The sequence below is a fragment of the Eschrichtius robustus genome, chromosome 8 (assembly GCF_028021215.1).
Source record: "Eschrichtius robustus isolate mEscRob2 chromosome 8, mEscRob2.pri, whole genome shotgun sequence".
NCBI lineage: Eukaryota > Metazoa > Chordata > Mammalia > Artiodactyla > Eschrichtiidae > Eschrichtius > Eschrichtius robustus.
The window spans coordinates 111,021,698-111,042,565 of NC_090831.1; the positions used below are offsets into that span (position 1 = coordinate 111,021,698).

At 38.1% G+C, this 20,868-nt stretch overlaps 1 protein-coding gene across 1 annotated transcript in view; it reads left to right on the top strand.

Moving 5' to 3' along the window:
• Positions 1-20,868, top strand: part of EXOC4 (exocyst complex component 4) — an 813,300-nt gene that overhangs the window by 566,325 nt on the left and 226,107 nt on the right. The window contains exon 11 of the mRNA XM_068549476.1: positions 16,391-16,610. Coding sequence (XP_068405577.1) covers positions 16,391-16,610 — 220 coding nt within the window. The remainder of the gene's footprint in view (positions 1-16,390; positions 16,611-20,868) is intronic.

The window sequence follows — 20,868 nt, forward strand, 5'->3', positions numbered from 1 at the left end:
TCTTTACTCTCTGGATCAGTGTCTTACATACTTCTTTTCACAGTAAAAATTGTATTTTGTACATCAGGATCTGGTACACTCCTACATGTGGGTGTTAAAAAAAACTAAATAAATAAATACACACATATACATACATGTAAAATAAAGATTACACAAATCAGTGTTTACCATTAATATATGTAACACACTCTGATATTTTCTATCCTATGCAGTCCACCTCTCCCCTCTACTCTGTCTCTCTGAATGCTGATTGCAATCCTTTAATTTTATTTCATGTTCCCACATCGGTGTTAATTACGGTTTGGATTCAGCATTGCCTCAGCCTGAGCTCTCTTAAGAGCAGGTTCTATGTTTTGTCCATTTTTCATTCTTGTCAACCGGGTCCTGTTGTACAGTAAGCACACTAAATGTTTGGTGAGTGAAGAAATGGATACCCACATCTGCTCAGAACTGATTTTCGATCCAGCCTGACAGCACAGATCTATTCCCTATAATCCTGTTTCTCATTGGGTCCCCTCTATTGAGGTGCATATAACAGGATTATGATTTATATATTATTGAGAAGCAATCCATGTAGACCAAGGGTAGGCAGAACATGTACCACCCTCAACTTTTAATCCATTTTACTTCACTAATGGTCTCTTTTTATTTAGCATGCTACTGAGGATTTTTTTTTCTGAAACCATGACTTAAGGAATGAAATCTACCTTCAATTATTTATGGTTTAAATTAATGCAAATAATACTTTCTGGCTTGCTGCGCTGATACTCATTAATAAATATTTGACTGGGTATTAGGAAGATTCAGATTGACTAAATGAGGCTCTTTTTCAATATAAACAAAAGCCCTTGTGTTTTTTCGCAACTGTGCCTGCCCGATTCTTCCATCTGGCTTTCATTAAGGCCAATGAATGTTAGATGGGTGCAACCTCAAAACGATGGGTCCTTTGGGAAACTGGAGTCAGCGGAGGGCTCTGCTGTGGAATAATCCCCTAGTTAAACCAAATTGAATCTCATTAGCAGGGTAATTGTGCTGTGAGGAGAAATGGCCAACCAGGTTAAAGAGAAACCCACATAGTCTAATTACTCTTTCACTTTTGTCATTGAAAAATAGAACATTGAACCAAGAGGCAAAAGATACAGATTTTGTGCTTAGCCTAACATTGTGATTGAGTCTCATAAAATTCCAGATCTCTCGCAGCTCCTCAGGCCTGTGTGTGGCACTGGTGCCATGTCACAACGCATTCTGGAATCCTTTCCTATAGAGGTTCCTGTCATGTCTCTCCTTTTTAGTACATGTATTTTGCCCATTCATTTTTCCAACCAAGTTGTACGTATTTGACTTCGCCAATGTTTTTAAAACTACCAAAATATCTAAAACTAAGTTGTGAAAAATATGCCTTTCCATCTTTGGAAATGAGCACATTGGGAAATTTTCTAAAATCATTGAATCTGTGACCAGTTATTTTACTTTCTTCTGAATTTCCATGCATATGGGTTTTGCCATTTTTAGGATATGATATAGAAGAAAGAATCGTGAACTAATTAGGAGCCAGATCTAGGTACAAGACACAATCTTAAAACTTGATAGCAGTGTGACCTTCAGCAAATTACATGCACACAGACACACACACACACACACACACACACGCACGCACGCACACACACACAGCCGAGGGAATTTGCAGCCAATCTGATGGACTAGATATTTTTTCAAAAGTTTAATATGAAACAAAGTAGTTTTCTGAAATAAATTTTTCCATAAGATGTACTGCATATTTTTGCGTTGATAAATCATATTTTCATTACATTTTTTCCATTGCTTTGAAAACAGGAAGCATTTCTCAGATGAAACCAGGGCAGACGTTGGCTTTTTTTTTTTTCCTTAATGTTCAAACTACCTCCATAGGCTTTTTCTGTCTCTGGTATATTCAGCTACAATTAGTAGCAATAATCAGCCCAAGAGTATAACTCAGTGAACAGAGTAATCTGATTGCAGACACTGACTGTTGGACGGGTCTTTTATCTTCTGTGTGTTTTAGATGTTTGTCATCAGCATAGTCCAGAGAAATATCAGTTCTGCAGGAACTGATAATATTGTAATCAAAATCCTTCTGTAGGGTCTAGTTTTTCTTCAGAAATGTTGTGTATTCCATCATTTTAATGCCTCTACGATTGATAGATATTAACCTACAAATAATCTGCAGACAAAAGGCTCTATTTTTTCTGTATTGTTTTACATATAAATGTAATAATCTATGCTTTTCTGCATCTCAGATTTGTGAGCAGAATTTTAAATTCTGATTTAGCCTTACAGAGGATATGAAAACTTGAATAAAATAGGACAGTAGGAATGATAAAGTCTTTAATTCCTCCAGTAAGTGGACCTGTTTATGAAACTATAAAGAAGGAAGTGACTCTGAGGCCTCTGGCAGGAAAGTAAGACAATAATAGTAGAATGCCAGCTGAGATGGCTTAAAAACGTTTAGCTTAGTTCACTTTCAATATTAAGTTGATATTACTACAGCCCATTTTATCATGTTGAAACCCTAACAGTGTGATATGACTATAAATGGCCAAAAGTGAGACTCTAGAAAGCACATAATTTCTTCCAAATAGGAAAGAGCTCTGTAGGAGGTAAATTTGAGGAGAACTTTGAACCATTACAGAAAATAACTTTGTGAATATTTGCAAGATAATTATAGATATTGGTCTGGAAAAGTGGGGACGTGGGAGCAGAGGACGGAACCAACAGTGTTATGAGAAGAAGAGCATGACTTAATTGAAACAAGTCTGTGAATAAAGGAGATAAAAGTAGAAAAGTTTAGGCAGGCAATGTCTGTGACTCAGGTATATCATAATTTTTGGCTAGGGGATCACTCACTATTTTCCAGGTACTTTTTCTTAGAGCACTTTGCATTCAGGTTGGCAGTTAATCAAGTGATGATAAACCTAAGAGTAGGATATGAAATAATCATAAGCTGGGACTTCCCTGGTGGCGCAGTGGTTAAGAATCCACCTGCCAATGCAGGGGACACGGGTTCCATCCCTGGTCCAGGAAGATTGCACATGCCGCGGAGCAACTAAGTCCGTGTGCCACAACTACTGAGCCTGCGTTCTAGAGCCCGTGAGCCACAACTACTGAGCCCGCGTGCCACAACTACTGAAGCCCGCGTGCCTGGAGCCCGTGCTCCGCAACAAGAGAAGCCACCGCAATGAGAAGCCCACGCACCGCAACGAAGAGTAGCCCCCGCTTGCCACAGCTAGAGAAAGCCCATGCACGGCAATGAAGACCTAACGCAGCCAAAAATAAATAAATTTATACTAAAAAAAAAAAGAGACAGATCAGGGAAAACTTCGAGTTGAGTGAGCTTTGAATGGGTCCTTGAAGGGAGGTTATAGTGAAAATGACAGTTTTTTAAACATCCACCTTAGCTTATCTGTCACAATATAGAAAGTGCCTGGATGAACTAGAAGTAGAGCACATGGACATCATGAAAAAGACATGGAATTTTTTTTAAATGTGGAGAAGACACAGAAAACAAAGTTTGCTAATGACTGGAAGTGGAAATACGTTACTTATTTCTTGATTACCTACTAGGTACTAAACACTATCTACAGGAACAAGACGCATCCCCTATCCTCAGGATGTTTACAAACTAGGAGGGAATACAGGCACCTCAACAGGAATATTCTGTGGACCTAGGGTGCTATGGGGGGCAAAGTGAAAGGCATTCAACCTAGACTCGAGGGACAGGTCGTCCTGGAGAAAGTAATATCTGAGCTAGTGGCTGTAGAGCAAATGACATTTGGAAAAAAGAGGTATGGGCGGAGTGTTTAGGCAAATGGACCACCATGGGCAGAGACCTGGAGGTGAGAAAGCAGGGCATGTTCGTGAAACTGCAAGTAGTTATATAATCTGTGCTTTAGTGAAATTAATATAGTAGCTGTATGTTAGATACATTGAAGGAAGAAGGGATGAAAAATGGAAAAACCAGTTAGGAGATTGTTTTAGGGAGGCCTGGGAAATAAATTACCTTATATCAAATTCCATCCATTCATCTACATCGTCTAATTTAATGAAAGGCTAAAGTATGGTGCCAGGTGTTACAAACGGAGACACAGGGATGTTTTCTCAGGCTCTGGCATGGAACTCTTTGAGGTGGTAGCATTCATATCATGTGCTACGGGCACAACAGCCCCTGGGCAGGATGCTTTCACTGTGGATGCTTTATCCCCTATAACAGTACATGGCATAAGGTAGACACTCCACAGATATTGCTTAAATAAGTGAAGGAATAAAGAAGTGAATCAAGAGATAATATAAAGAAAACGTCTCTAAGCCTGGAAGCGTCTTGCATGAGTAGCAAGAAGACTGGGTAACTGAATGGGGATGGTGCAAAAGTAGAGAACACAGAAAGAGAGGATTGAAATAATGGGAGGGTGGCTCTGAAGTTCCATCTTGGACATTGTTTGAGTTAACAAGAGGATACCCAGAGAAAGTATCTAACAGGTGATTAAAAACGCAGGTTAGGAGCTTGGAGAAAGAAGTTAGGACTGGAGATCAGATTTTTTATATTTCAAAAGAAATAATTTGGTATATTCAAATATTTGTATTTAGCAATATTATGGTCCTCTCAATCCACACAAGGCTCCACTACATCAACACACACGCTAGTAGGGTTCTCTGCATGGATTCTATTGATTGTGTTCCCCTCACCAGCCCTCCTCAAGAGTTCTAACCCCAGGGGCAAACATCCGGGAGACAGTAATGTTAGAAGAGTACGATGGATAGAGTGAAGTCCTGCATGGATCATATGTAAGATACAGATATTATTATAATAGGGCAGACTTCAGGGAATTATTGTGAGAACTACCTAAAATAATCCATATAAAGCTCTTCAGTTAGGACATGGTGAGAACTCAATAGATGTAATCAGTTATTAATACTGCTTCTACTCACGTAGCAACAGGGAGGAAATTTGCCAGACTGATATGAACCACCTAAAATAAAGTATATTTAATATGTTACACATAAGTTTCCAGGTGATATGATAGACATTTTGTAATAAGTTGAGATTTTTTTCTTGAAAATTTTCCTGACAGCCTTATCTTCCATTAAAAAATACAAAGGAAAGGTTATTTTACTGTAAATAAGATAAATGAAAAGCATAAAAACAGAATTCCAGGCCTATTGGAAGAAGCAGGATTATCATTTTATCTGAGTTTTATATCAGTAGTCCTTATTTACATGATTTTTTTGTTTAAAAAAAAGATTGCTTAATATTAAGAGTTAGCATTTGGGTTATTTCAATTTCCAAATTATATGCTTAAAAAACATAAACAGCTGTCATTATAAAGAGGCTTACTTCATTCTACCTAAAGTGCTTTTCAGTCTGGAGGGAACACTTAAATGTAGTCACAAATCACTTGCAATATACTCATGGTAAGATTTTTTAAAGTTAAATTTGTTTACAAGCCTGCAGAGCTCAAATTTTGTAGATAATATTCTTTTCTCCCTTTACTTAATGATTTTTACCTCTTTTCTCTAGTCCTAAGCATGAATTTCACTCGTTACAAATAGAGCACCCAAATCCCTTTTTATTTCATTAGTTCAGCAAATTGTCTCCTAGGGGTATGGACTGAGGCCATGATTGGGCTCTGCAATGATGAGCTTATTTTGCACTTTTACCCAGAAAATCTTCAGATACAAAAGTCACGGAAAGTAGTTACACTCAGCATGAACAATTACAGACTGTTGGGGGAGACTCTTCCTGATGCGCCGGTGACTTACTCCCATGAATTAAGAGGCAAATGTGCTCCAAAGTGCATTAACCTTTATGGATTTTTCTTCGGTTTTCATGTTCCACTGATTTATGGTCTTAAATATGCCTGTTGCTGCTGTTTGTGAATGAGTCCCTTGTAAATCATTTCTAAATGATCTTTTTCGAGTCAGATAACCCGAGTCAGTTGAATATATCTCCAATCAATTCCTCTGAGGCTTCTTTCTTTCTTGGCCCAAGTTATTTTCAGTTTGCTCTGTGCCTTAAATGTCATATCTGAGAGTAATTGACTAAGTAAGAAATATGTTGTAAAGGAGCCATACTTGCTGGGCAGCTGCTTTTTGCACTGAGTTGTGCCCAGCCTTTGGCTGGCCTCACTTGAGTTTGATTCCAAAGGCCCATTTACCTGAGTACAGCTAACTGGACATAGTTCTTTGTGCAAGGATGGGCTTGTGTCCGAGAATGGATTTTACTCTGGGCTGTAGATTGATTTTTTTCATACCAGTTAAGCATGGTAGGGATTTTGAGAGTTCTGTGTTCTCATAAAAGCCCACTATTTCCCTTAGAGTGATGTGTAGGAAGAGCACATAGGACTCTTATTAGGGCTGCTTGGCATCTTTTCACATGGGCCCATATTTCTCCAGAAAAGGTCTGCATTTGGCAGTCAGTGTTTCATTCTCCTTCCGACTCTGAAGATTATTTGTTTATTGGATTTGAGGGAAAATGTGCATTTTTTTTGTCTCCTCATAACTAATGTGTCATTCAGGCTATAGGGTGGTGGTTAGTGCTGTTGTTTGCAATCTTTCCATAAAACCAAAACACAAAATCAGTTTCAGAAAATTCAAATTCAGAATTCTGGCTTTTAAAGCACAAAATTATTTATTCGTGTCTCTGTCATAAATGGTGCATCACTGTTTATTGCTAATTAAGTTTTTAATGTAGATATTTATAAATATCTGTGTCCTGGGACATTATTAAATGTACATATATTAAACTTGACCATGAGAATGGGGACTTACTTTTGAATATGCTTGACAACTTAAGCAGAGCTTCTACAGGCCCGTAAATGTCGCATAACTTTTCACATAGAAAACCTTGAACTAAATGAAGGGAAGAGATGGTTCAGATTTTTAAAAATGTCTTTAAAGCCATTATACAGTAGAAGAGATTCAGAGCTTCTCGGTGGAGGGAAGCATGGTACATCTCTGCAGAGAGGCAAGACTGGATTAGAAGTTACTTTAGTGGAAATGATATATTGCAAGATTCTGCAGAATGTAGGAGGTCAGAGGGATAAATCACACATATTTACTGGTTCTAATACATGGGATCAGGAGAAAAATCCCAGGCCTATCAGGTAAATATTTTGTGTACATGATTCAGCCCAAACTACCAAAACATGTGTGTGGTGATATGACAAAATCAGGAATAATCGAAGTGAAAAGAATTAAAATATTTTATGTTTAAAATATTTTATATAATGATATACATTATATACAAAAGTATACATCAAAAACAGAATTCAGAAAGAGAAATTAAGGAAACACTCCCATTTACCACTGCAACAAAAAGAATAAAATACCTAGGAATAAACCTGCCTAAGGAGGCAAAAGACTTGTACTCAGAAAACTATAAAACACTGGTGAAAGAAATCCAAGATGACATTAACAGATGGAGAAATATACCATGTTCTTGGATTGGAAGAATCAATATTGTGAAAATGACTATACTACCCAAAGCAATCTACAGATTCAGTGCAATCCCTATCAAACTACCAATGGCACTCTTCACAGAATTAGAACAAAAAATTTTACAATTCGTATGGAAACACAAAAGACCCCGAATAGCCGAAGCAGTCCTGAGAAAGAAAAACAGAGCTGGAGGAATCAGGCTCCCCAACTTCAAACTATACCACAAAGCTGTAGTAATCAAGACAGTGTGGTACTGGCACAAAAACAGAAATATAGATCAATGGAACAGGATAGAAAGCCCAGAGATAAACCCATGCACACTTGGTCACCTAATTTATGACAGAGGAGACAAGAACGTACAATGGAGAAAAGACAGCCTCTTCAATAAGTGGTGTTAGGAAAACTGGGCAGCTACATGTAAAAGAATGAAATTAGAACACTCCCTAACACCATACACAAAAATAAACTCAAAATGGATTAAAGACTTAAATGTAAGACCAGACACTATAAAACTCTTAGAGGAAAACATAGGAGAAACACTCTTTGGCATAATCCACAGCAAGATCTTTTTTGACCCACCTCCTAGAGTAACGGAAATAAAAGCAAAAATAAACAAATGGGACTTAATTAAACTTAAAAGCTTTGGCCCAGCAAAGGAAACCATAAACAAGACAAAAAGAGAACCCTCAGAATGGGAGAAAATATTTGCAAATGAAACAACAGACAAAGGATTAATCTCCAAAATATATAAACAGCTCATGCAGCTCAATATCAAAAAAACAAACAATCCAGTTAAAAAATGGGCAGAAGACCTAAATAGACATTTCACCAAGGAAGACGTACAGATGGCCAAGAGGCACATGAAAAGATGCTCAACATCACTAATTACTAGAGAAATGCAAATCAAAACTACAATGAGGTATCACCTCACTCCTGTTAGAATGGGCATCATCAGAAAATCTACAAACAACAAATGCTGGAGACGGTGTGGAGAAAAGGGAACCCTCTTGCACTGTTGGTGGGAATGTAAATTAATACAACCACTATGGAGAACAGTATGGAGGTTCCTTAAAAAACTAAAACTAGAACTACCATATGACCCAGCAATCCCACTACTGGGTATATACCCTGAGAAAACCATAATTCAAAAAGGGACATGTACCACAGTGTTCATTGCAGCACTATTTACAATAGCCAGGATATGGAACCAACCTAAATGTCCATCGACAGATGAATGGGTAAAGAAGATGTGGCACATATATACAATGGAATATTACTCAGCCATGAAAAGAAATGAAATTGAGTTATTTGTAGTGAGGTGGATGGACCTAGAGTCTGTCATACAGAGTGAAGTAAGTCAGAAAGAGAAAAACAAATACCGTATGCTAATGCATATATATGGAATCTAAAAAAAAAAACAAATGGTACTGGTGAACCTAGTTACAGGGCAGGAATAAAGAGGTAGAGATAGAGAATGGACCTGAGGACATGGGGTGGGAGGGCAAAGCTGGGGCGAAGTGAGAGTAGCATCGACATATATACACTACCGAATGTAAAATAGTTGGCTGGTGTGAAGCAGTAGCATAGCACAGGGAGATCGGCTCTTTGCTTTGCGATGACCTAGAGGGATGGGATAGGGAGGATGGAAGGGAGGCTCAAGAGGGAGAGGATATGGGGACATGTGTATGCATATGGCTGATGCGCTTTGTTGTACAACAGAAACTAACACAGTATTGTGAAGCAATTATGCTCCAATAAAGATCTATTAAAAATAAATAAATAAATAAAGCCTTAGTATAATAGATATCACTGAAGAAAAAAAAAAAAAGAATTACCAAAAAACAGTGACATTGTTTGTGGGAGAGCCATGAATGAATTCCTTGTACTCCAAAAGCCAGAATTCTGAATTTGAGTTTTCTGAAATTTGTACCTTTGATTTTGTATTTTGGTTCTATGGAAAGATTTTATTTCCCCCTGATTGGATTCAGGTTATGCATTTTTGGCAAGAATATCAGAGAAGTGATGCTGTATTCTTCTCTGCATCATGTCATATGGCACATGATGTTAGTTTGTCCCATTACTGATAATGTTGGCCGTAGAATTTTTTAAACTACTAGGCTGTGAATATAAGGAGTACTTATACACTGTGAGCAAGTGTTTTCATTCAACTGAATATTGCTTTCATTGCAACTTCTAAAATACAGTACAGGTCCTCTGTGTTCAAGAATACTTCCAGCTGGTGGCAGCCATAATTGTTGGCTGAGATGAAATGGAAGAAATGGAGCTTTACAATAAGATGGAATTTGTGATGAGGAGTCTGGGTTAAGGAATGGGCTTGGGAAGCTTGAATGAAATTTTAATTAGTATAATTTTCCTGGATAGAAATCAAATCAGTATAAAAATTTTGAAAATACTGGGTCAGGTGTGGGTACTGTGTGTTCATGTATGCATTCCAAAGGACACATACTTGCTATAAGGAAGAGTAAATTTAAAATACAGGTACTGCATATGTACAGATTTTTGGAGGCCCACTGGTTGATGATAATCTGAAAATAAAATCTTTGGTGAAATATTTACAAATGGCAACATTAGAATTTAGGAAATAAGATCCATGCTGTAGACTTTCAAAGGCAGTAAAAATAGGTTGCCTACACTCTTTATGTGTTTTTTGGTTTACCCTACTCTACAGCTTGAGGTTTGGGAGCCTGATCTGAATAAGTTTCTTCAAAATCCTGTAATTAGATACTCCTCCTATAGCATTATGTAGATCCCCCTCTTTGATTCTCATTCTCTCTCTTTCCATATACACAGATGTACCTGCGCTTTGTGTTTGCCTTCTCATCATTTACAAGGATAGGAAATCCCTAGTGTGAAAGCACTTCGTAAGATTAGATAATACCCTTTTGACAGGGTTCCATCTGTGTTCCATCTTAACTTTGAAGTGTTTTCTTTCCTAATGAGATTCTTTCCACTGTTCAAAATTCAATGTTTTCTTACTTCCATAAAGCTGATTAGGAACACTGTTGGAAAAACAGGGCTTTTTGATGAATCTTCTCTATACCCGTGACTGACTCTCCTGTCTCCCATTCAACGGATTACTTTTACGGTTCTTAATAGGTGAATGGATCCATGCAGCAAACTTTGGGAATCCGGGGGAAATAAAATGTAGACTAGCCCGTGAAAAATGATGAGGAGCTACTCCCAGTATTTTAACTTGTAGAAATAATTCAACAGAAGCAAAATGAAGATGTGCACTGTAGGATTATCTGTAATAAAACCAGGAAGCAGCATTAATGTTTCCTAATAGATGTTTGGGTTAATAATGTATTGATGGAATGAATCTTACAATTATGAGTATTATCCTCTGTGAAAGGGCAAATATGAAGTACTGTGAACAACCATATTGCATATAGCCGAAAACACTGTGAGAAGGTGGGCAAGGACTAGAGAATACTTTTTCAGTCCAAGGCATCTGTGGTGGAGATATGGGATAATTTTCTTTCTTTCTTTTTCTATGAATCTTTTATTTGGGCCTCCAGTCCAAATCCTTGGGAGAAGGGCATTATTTATTGGAGAGGTCACGCCCTAGTTTTAGGAACTATGGGTTGAAATTAAAGGAGCTATTAATTTTATTCAACACTTCATTCACCAGTTATTTCCTGAGAACCTACTGTGTACCAGCCGTAGACTAGTATTAGGCACTGAGGATACATCAGTGAGAAATTTACACTTGACCCCTGGCCACGTGGGGTTTTGGTCATTCCTACATCCATGTGTTACTGAAATAGTCAAAGTAATAATCTAATGGCCCATATTGCCAGTTACAGATAATTGCACGGGAAAGTAAAGGAGCAAGTGAAAAAAATCACAAAACACGTCACACTTTGCTCTAGTCTCCAGCCGCATCAGGATTTATGTACCGATAGTAATTATACAAACAGCAGCGGCCACCACTTAATTAGCAGTTAACTTTATGTCAACCTCTGTGCTGAGCGCTTAACTTTCGTTTCCTTATTTAATCATCAAAACAAATCCTGCGTGTTATATCCATTTTTACAGAATACACAAATAAGATGAAGAGAGGCTAAGTAACCTGCCCAAGACTATACATTCAAGATCCAGACCCAGGAATACCTACTTTACGTGTCTTGCCCTTGGCCACTCCACTTCCCTAAACCTTTCCTCTCTGCAGTGACTGTGAGTGTGATTCGCCTCCTGGATGCCTAGGAAAGTTCTTATTCTGTGTCCTTCCTGCCCAAGAAAGGGCATTTTGCCATTTAATGTGATCGCTTCTCATTTTTTCCAGAGTAAAGAAGAGGCTGGTGAGACAGCCCTAATTTTTCTCTTTCATTCTCTTCCGCATGTTTTATGCCTTCCAAACACTGAGGACCCTCACAGCTCCCAAAGCAGATTTGGAAACATGTTGAATGGGTCCCCTCGAGTTAGAGATGGCACCATCAACCTGAATGTGTCATTTTAGACTGATGTATGTGCTTTAGGGAATAAATGATTTGTATTCGAAAGAGATCATTCAGCTGAAAGTAATGGGAGCGCCTCCATCCGTGCTGCTCAGAGCAGTTTCATGTTTTAGGGGCACCAAAGACAAATAAGAGACTAGAAAAAAAGAAACAGTGGATAATTTAGAGCCTCTGTCACTTTGTTTAGGAGCAGGTTAACTAGTAAAAATCTCCTCCTAATAACTGGTAAAGATTTTGGAAATGCAAGAAGTACTTCTGCTCAGAAAACTCTTCTTCTAAGTCCCATTGAAAAGAATAAATAGGGTTTCTGATGATTGGTATATTTACTTGTTATTAAATTAATAACAGTGGTTGTCTTTCAGAGTCAACCCAAGGGGACCAAGATGCCCCTGGGTGGATGGTTTCTCTGAGGGTTAGATGAGATCAGGAGTCAACATAGCACGACGTGGTATTTGGAGATCTTAAAATTATAGCCATGGTTAACTATGTACTCTTTATTTCTTCATTTTTTTCGTGGCTTCTTCTACTCATTCTCTTCTTAAAGACTTATTATATCTTGTTTTGGGTCAGGCTTTTATTTCCCTTTCCATGTTGATTACATCAATTAAGAAACCTCATTGCTGTTTGTCATGGCTTCTCAATTTCCACTTTCCTGGGTGACTGTGATAATCCCCTGTGTTCTCCTTCCTTCCCCCCACCCCCCGCCCCCAACATGCCCCAGAGGTTAATGGAATGTTTCACTGGTGATATGGAAGAATAACCATGATGTATTTATTTATTAAGTAAAGGAAACTCTTCATTAGGTTAAACGGCTAAACTTAAGGAACATTTATACACCAAACTTTAAATGTTGGTCTAATTGGAAAGCAATTTATGAAATATAGTCTTTGATAAATGTTGGTAGTTTTTACATTATCTAATTTAATTTTATTTGAGTAGCTAATATTTTCACAGTTTTTAAAACAATCGAATGATTATAAAAAGTTAAAATTGAAAAGTATATTCCCAGTCCTCTGCCAGGCCCCACCACCATCCCTGCTTCCTGTAGGTACTCACTTTTACCAGTTTTTTTGTGAATCCCTCCAGGATGTCTTTATAATAAATTAAATAAATGAGGTTATATAATTCTTATATGCAGGTCAGTATAGTAAATATGAACACTGCTAAATACCTTGCTTTTCTCACTTAACAATATATATCCTAGAGATCTTTTCATGTTGGTGCATCAAAAGCTTCCACATTTGAGAGTTGGGGCTGCTGCCCAGTATTGCAAAATGTGTAGATTCACCATAGTTTATTTAACTGATCTCTCATTGATGGATTTTTTGCATTGTTTCCAGTCTTTTGCCATAAAAGCAGTGCTACACTGATCTCTGTACCCTGTACATAGATCATCTCATCCATGTTTAGATAACAGCTGTCGGAAGAATTTCCCAGAAGTAGGATTTCTGGGTCAAAGGAAATGCATTTGTATTTTTGGATGACAGTGCCAATTTGCCCTTCAGAAGGGTTGTAACATTTTCCACTCCCATCAGCAATATATGAGAATGGCTCTTTGTCCACACTTAAACCAAAAGTGTGTTTTCAGACTTTTGGAATCTGGCTGATGCATGGGTATAAAAAATGGTATATCACGATGGAATATTACTCAGCCATAAAAAGAAATGAAATTGAGTTATTTGTAGTGAGGTGGATGGACCTAGAGTCTGTCATACAGAGGGAAGTAAGGCAGAAAGAGAAAAACAAATACTGTATGCTAACACATATACATGGAATCTAAAAAAAGAAAAATTGGTTCTGAAGAACCTAGGGGCAGGACAGGAATAAAGACGCAGACGTAGGGCTTCCCTGGTGGCGCAGTGGTTGAGAATCTGCCTGCCAATGCAGGGGACACGGGTTCGAGCCCTGGTCTGGGAAGATCCCACATACCGCAGAGCAACTGGGCCCGTGAGCCACAATTGCTGAGCCTGCGCATCTGGAGCCTGTGCTCCGCAACAAGAGAGGCCGCGATAATGAGAGGCCCGCGCACCGCAATGAAGAGTGGCCCCCACTTGCCGCAACTAGAGAAAGCCCTCGCACAGAAACGAAGACCAACACAGACATAAATAAATAAATAATAAATAAATTAAAAAAAAAAAAAAGACGCAGACGTAGAGAATAGACTTGAGGACATGGGGAGGGGGAAGGGTAAGCTGGGACGAAGTGAGAGAGTGGCATGGACGTATATACACTACCAAATGTAAAATAGATAGCTAGTGGGAAGCAGCCGCATAACACAGGGAGATCAGCTTGGTGCTTTGTGACCACCTAGAGGGATGGGATAGGGAAGGTGGGAGGGAGGGAGACACAAGAGGGAAGAGATATGGGGATATATGTATATGTATAGCTGATTTACTCTGTTATAAAGCAGAAACTAACATACCATTGTAAAGCAATTATACTCCAATAAAGATGTTAAAAATAAATAAATAAATAAAAAATAAAAATATATTAATTACCAAAAAAATGGTATCTCAGTATAGTTTACTTTTCATTTTTCTCATTATGAATGAAGTTAAAATTTTTGGTGTGTTTAATGGTCACTTACTGTAGATTGTCGTTTCATGTCTTTTGATCATTTTTCTACTATGTTCTTTGGTTTTTTTTACTACCTGTCATCTGTGACATAAGTTGCACATATGTATTCCCAGTTAGTCATTCATTTTTTTGTCTTTATTTCATGTGATTCGGTTTCATTTTATTTTGCTTCTACACTTTTGAGAAAAATTTAAAGTACGAGGCCACTCTTACTTTGCAAAGCATTGTGGAACTGTAAAACTCACCATGCAAAGCAATATTAATCAATGGTGAAAATCACAATTGTTTCATGACTCTAAAATTTTTTGTGAAAACATTAAAAATTCTCTACTGTCAGTTACAAATATATACAGAAATGAAAAATAAAACTAATATGTATTCATATACTGTAACATTAGAAACACTGAGAATTAAAATGTTTTCTTTGTGAATCTTACCAAGAGTAATTTGAACAGTGCTCGCCACCTTCTTCTTTTTGGGTGCTTTACGATACACAGTGAGCATCTTTTCTGTGCGTTGGTGAAATGTCATACTTCCTTCTCAGTTTAGATCAGCTGCCAGCATTTTATTCTTTGCTTTTCAATGTCGTGAAACATCTCCAAGGGTTCCTTTAAGGTAACATTTTTTTGCTGACATCCCTTCCTCTGGGATGTCTTCATCTCTTTTATCACAGCCATTTTCTCTTTTAAGGTCAGTAAGTTCACCTTTACTCTGGCTGCAGATACCTCTCAAATGGGGCCAGTGTCGATGTTCCCAGGGTCAGTTATTTCTTCTGTAAATCCATTTACATTCAATTCAAATTTCGCTCCCAGTGTTACTTTCAGTTTTTTTTTTCCCCTGTACTTTTAGGTGTTTGGGCCAATTCCTTTTTTCAGTTATCCATTTTTGTAAACTGTCACATGGGTTTATCACTGAGAGACAAGGAGACAACACAGCTACACACTTTGCTGTCTGTCCATAAACTGCGTAACGGATGTGCAGTGACCAATCACTGATTGACTTTGAAGAAGTGACATGTTTGATCATTGATTATGATAAACATTAATTATTTACATAGAGATTTCTAGATTGAAGCCCTAGAGTTTGTATTTCGTGCCATTACTCACAGTTAACATACTGTGGTAACTGGAATTCAAATCTTGTTGTACTGGTGTTATTCACTAAACTTTAATGACTTCCATTTGTGCATATCAGAACCATGAAAGCAGGAGCTGCCAGTGTAGAAAAGTACAAAAAATAACATAACAAATGTCTGCATACTCATCTCTGAGTTTTGACAGGTAACATTCTGCTATATATGCTTTAAGTGTTTTTAATAAAGGAAATTGATCATTACAAATAAAGTTAAAGTTCTCCTTTGCCCCCACCTCCCATCCTGTTTCCTTTCATAACCTCCCAACAGCATCATAAATTTAGATACTATCCTTTCTTTTTCTCTCTTTTTAAAAGTTCTATCTACACGTATAAAGATCCTAATAAGAAATATGCAGTATTTGGGGTGTACTTTTTGCTTTGCATCATAATTTGCTTTTTTGTTTATCATGCTTTCTTTTGCTTCTTATATTCTTATTTCCTTCTTGAGTTAATAAAAAATATTTTTGTCTTTCCTTTTTTTCCCCCTAGTGTGGAATTTTTGTTTCTGTTTCATCCTATTTCTATTGAATAAGTGAAATAACTTGTGTTAGAAGAAAACTCATATGTAGATGGATAATAAAGTGACCTGCTCTTGTTTAGAATTCTGGTAATTTCCCCACGTCTCTCCATGGAAGCAGCAAAAGCCAGAGATACCCATGTGTGTTTGGTCATATTTCTGTAGCCATCTTTCCGATGCATTTAACAGTGGCTGTGCTCTGTTTGTCTTCCAGATTCATTCAGGAGGTAGAGCACGCCCTGGGACTTGGCCCAGCCAAACAGTGTCCTCTTCGAGAGTTTCTCACCGTGTACATCAAAAACATCTTCCTCAATCAGGTCTTGGCTGAGATCAACAAGGAGATTGAAGGAGTCACGAAAACGTCTGACCCCCTGAAGATCCTAGCTAACGCAGACACCATGAAAGTGCTGGGGGTGCAGCGGCCTCTCCTACAGGTAATCACATCCTTTGAACTTCCTATTTTTATCTGCAGTTTTCATTGACTTGGCAAGAGTCACAAATTGAAAAAAGAAGGAGAAGAGTTACCATCTGTTTCCATATTTATCAGGGACGAAACAAGAGGAAATAAATTAACCAGGCACCAGGGAAATTAAGGACTAGTGTAGAGATAATGGAAATTCCTGAAGATCTTTAAGAAAAAGTGGTTAGCTTTGAATATGGGAGATGGTGAGTCTCATTAACATGCAGGCAACTCCTCATTATTGGCCTGGAATTTGTCCTTGAAAAGAACTCTCTTTCCAATGGTGAATGCATCCTGGAGTAGAAGGACTGATAGGAAGGAAGTTATTCTGCCTAACCTCAATTACCAACAGCAAACCCTCTGTACCATTTGAGGGCTGACTTACCGTTTATAACTTGGCTAGCTCACAGTGAATTTGAACCCACCCAAAAAACTGGCTTTTAAAAGTCAGATCATTTATTAATTTAAGTGATGATCATCTTAATATGAAAATTTTACTTTCATTGTATAAAGGAATGGTTTCTGGGCAACAGAAGTAAGATAATTTGTCAGATGTATGGATTATTAGACTTGAGGTGTTTGTTTTATATGCTTTAAGCCAGTGACTTAGCGGTAAATATAAAACTAAAAGAAAATTACTATGCATTTCAATTCTGGCTATATGTTAATTACTATTACGTTGTAATTGAATCTTTATAGTGTTTCTTCATTTAAGAGAATGATGGGTACAATAGCATAGTTTTATGTAAGTTGCATGATATGAGGATATCTCAAAATGTAGAAGACTTGAGATCTTCAAAGAGAAGCTCTATAAGTGATATATATATATATATATATATATATATATATATATATATAGTTGCTTCAGTTGCCTGCCTTTACCTGCTTTTATATATGTCTTCCTTGGTTCTTCCTTCTTTGTACATTAGAATTAATAGAAATGCTGGCCCTTTCATAGGGAAATGTCCTCATTATGAGCATTCTTTTTTTATAAGCAAGTTCTTCTATGGTATTGAGAAAATAGAATAGAGGCATTCACTTCTACCAGAACTTGAACAACAGCGTCACACCCAGGAAAGTGTTCATTTGCATTGCCTGAGTTTATGTTAGATGTGTTCCTAGTGAGGCTCTGTACTGAGTATGGGATGCAGAGAAGGGAGAATAGCAAAGGCATGTGCTCACTCATCACATCCCTCTGCTGGATTACTCTTCCACTGGCTCTTTGCATGGGCGGCATCTTCTCTTGGTGCCAGTTCAAATGTCACCTCCACAGGGAAGCTTTTCCTAACTATCCTACCTAATTAGGTCTCCTTCCTTGGTTATTCTCCATCCCCCCCCCTCCCCCACCTCCTACTCCTAATCTATCTATTCTCAACACTGAAGCCAAACTCTATGAACTGCATCACCAAAACTCCCTTGCCAAGTGACTCGTGATCAGGTTCTGCCAATAGGAAGCACCAGCAGGAGATTGGAGGGTAAAAGGAGAAAGAGGTTGGGTTCTTATCTCCTTCCTCTCCACTTTGGATCATAGTTTTGGCTTTGGGTGCCTCCCTCTGTAACCAGAGGTCCTGCCAGGCGACACTTTCTGTATGGCTTCAGCTCTCACTGGACGCTGGTAATACCATCTCTCCTCCTTGGCCCTTGATGACAGCGTTCTGCTGTTACTGGTCTCTGGGTGCCTCAGCATCCCTTGTTGCTTCTTTCAGTGCTGCCCGTACCTCTGTCAGCCATCTCTTCATTAATATTTCTTCAGTTAGTCATCTGAATGGAATTCTGTCTTTTGTTAGGATCATGAATGGATCGCCCCAGTTAGTCACTATTTTAACATTTTAATTTTTTTCCTTCTTAGCACAACTATAATCATTTATTTTCTAGCTTGTTGATTTCCTATCTTTTCCCACTAGAAATTAAGTTCCAAAAGTATAGTACAGTATCAGGCAGTAGGAAGACACTCGATAGTTTGTTGAATGGATGTTTATGTGTGTCGGTGGGTGGGTGGGTGGATGGATGGATGGGTGGATGGACACAGTGAATAAATTTTGAGAGTCTTAACTGCAGAGTCAGAGTGCAAAGATGAGAAAGAGAGAGTGACAAAAACTTGCGTACATTTATTATGTTTGGCAATATCATTAACATCCTCTCCATCAGAAAACCTCTCAGTATGTATATCCCTCAAGTGTCATGCCGTATGCTGTACAGAGCAACTTTAATATGCTTAGTGTACTAAATTTAAAAGAAATAATGCACTACAGAGTGAATCTGGGGACTAAAGATGCTGGCTCATTAAACATGATGATTTTCAACTTGAGTAACAAAGACAGATTAAAACTCCACTAGTTGACTACAGTCTGGGCCATGTCAGGGCCACACACTGCTGGCTAAATGGCATCTCTGGGCAGCCTACCGATGTGCTTGTCAAGTCACTCCTGACCTCGTCACCAGCCATTTGTACCTGTTACTACGCCTCTTGTTCTTTAAGTCAGTTACTCCGTTCTGAGGCTGTGTAAGAACTCCAACTTTACCTCTTCTCTCTTTGACCTTGTCGAGATATGATAGTTATACGTAAGTGAATAAATCTTAAAACTAAGGCCGTGCAAGTTGTCAACCTCCAAATATGTTTACAGAGCCCAAACACCTGCTTTCTTACTTGGTTATTTTGTTGTCCTCTCTTTCTTCATAAAAATTTTATGAGAATGCAAATTAGTTAGACCATATCAGTAAATTTGTTTAATATTCTCAGTTATGAGGTTAAAAAAGCAAGTGAGGAGGTGGTTATTTTCCTTTCCCATCTTGAGAAAGTCTCTTGCTTTATAATGATTGTAAATTGTTTTCAAACATAATTTCCCATGCTCAAATTTCAATGTTTCTTAAATGTGTTTCAGTGTCACCTTGATATTTTTATTCTCAGCTAATTATACGTAACTAAAGAAAAATAATGGAGAAATCATTCTCAACAATTTTAGCTGAGAATACAAAATGACTGTTAAGAAGGGATCTTGAAGAAATATATGCATGTGTGAAAAATGCAGGCGGGTTAAGTATTCAATTACATGTCCTTCAAAGTCATTCCCTCTGCTAGACTGTTGTTTGGTCACAGAGTGGAAAGGATCGTGCCTTTCCCTGGAGGCAGCACCCAGTGTCATGAAGCATCAGCCCAACTGGATTCTCCAGAGAGAGCGGACAGGCAGCTGTCTCGGTGCTGCTTCCATCTATTCGATGATGTGCAGACGCAGAAAACCCCAGGACACTTTGTCCTTTCCTCTTTGAAATGGCATTGGTCAGGATAGACAGTCGGTTATAAGGGGGGCATTTACTTGGGCGATAACGTAGTTTTGCATTGGTAGTTTTACTTTCTAGGCACAGAATTCATAGGAGGGAAGGAAGGAAGGAAGGAAATAGGAAGGAAGAAATTACAAGCACCATTTTATAGGTGAAACAACTGTGCAGATGCCCAAAGTGATAGAGCAGCATGGTACTAGTAGCAACAATGGAAGTCTAAGGGTGGTAATGATAGCATTCATAATAGTAAGTAGTAGTAATGGTGACAACTAACACTTTAATACGTCTACTGTGAGCCAGACACTATTGAGTGCTTTATACGTATTGACTTGTAAATGTTTTATATGCAATGACAGCAGCTTTGTGAAGGTGGCATTCTTATTATAAGGAGGAAACTGAGAAACAGTGAAATTAAATAACTTGCCCATCCATAGTCACCTAGCTAGCAACGCTAGAACTGTAATTCAAACCCAGGCGACCTAACCCTGGATCCCGTGCTCTAACCTATCTGCTACTAGTCTGCTATGAGATGGGCAGAGTTTGAGAGTAAGCATTTAGACACTTTTTTTTTTTTTTTTTTTTTTAGCAATTTGACATTGTCTGTTGAACCTAACAGTAAAAAATTGGGACTTGTGTTTTTATCACCGGGTTTTTAAAAATTTCTTTTTTCTAGTAATTCATTTTAATTTATTTTATAAAAGTATCCATCTGCGACAGACTGGGGGGATCGGGGGAGAGTTTAGAACCAGACTCTCACCATAGTCAGAGATGTACTGCTCTAAATCCGTATATTGCCTCACAGGAGTAAAAGTGTAAAACCAACCATCTTTCTTGCCTCAGTGTCTAAACCACTTTCCAACAGATGGAATAGCTCGGATATTTGTTACAGATGGTTCCCTCCTAAATCCTCAGCTCCTGCAACCATGCCTGCTATAGAGAAGGCAATGTTGAAT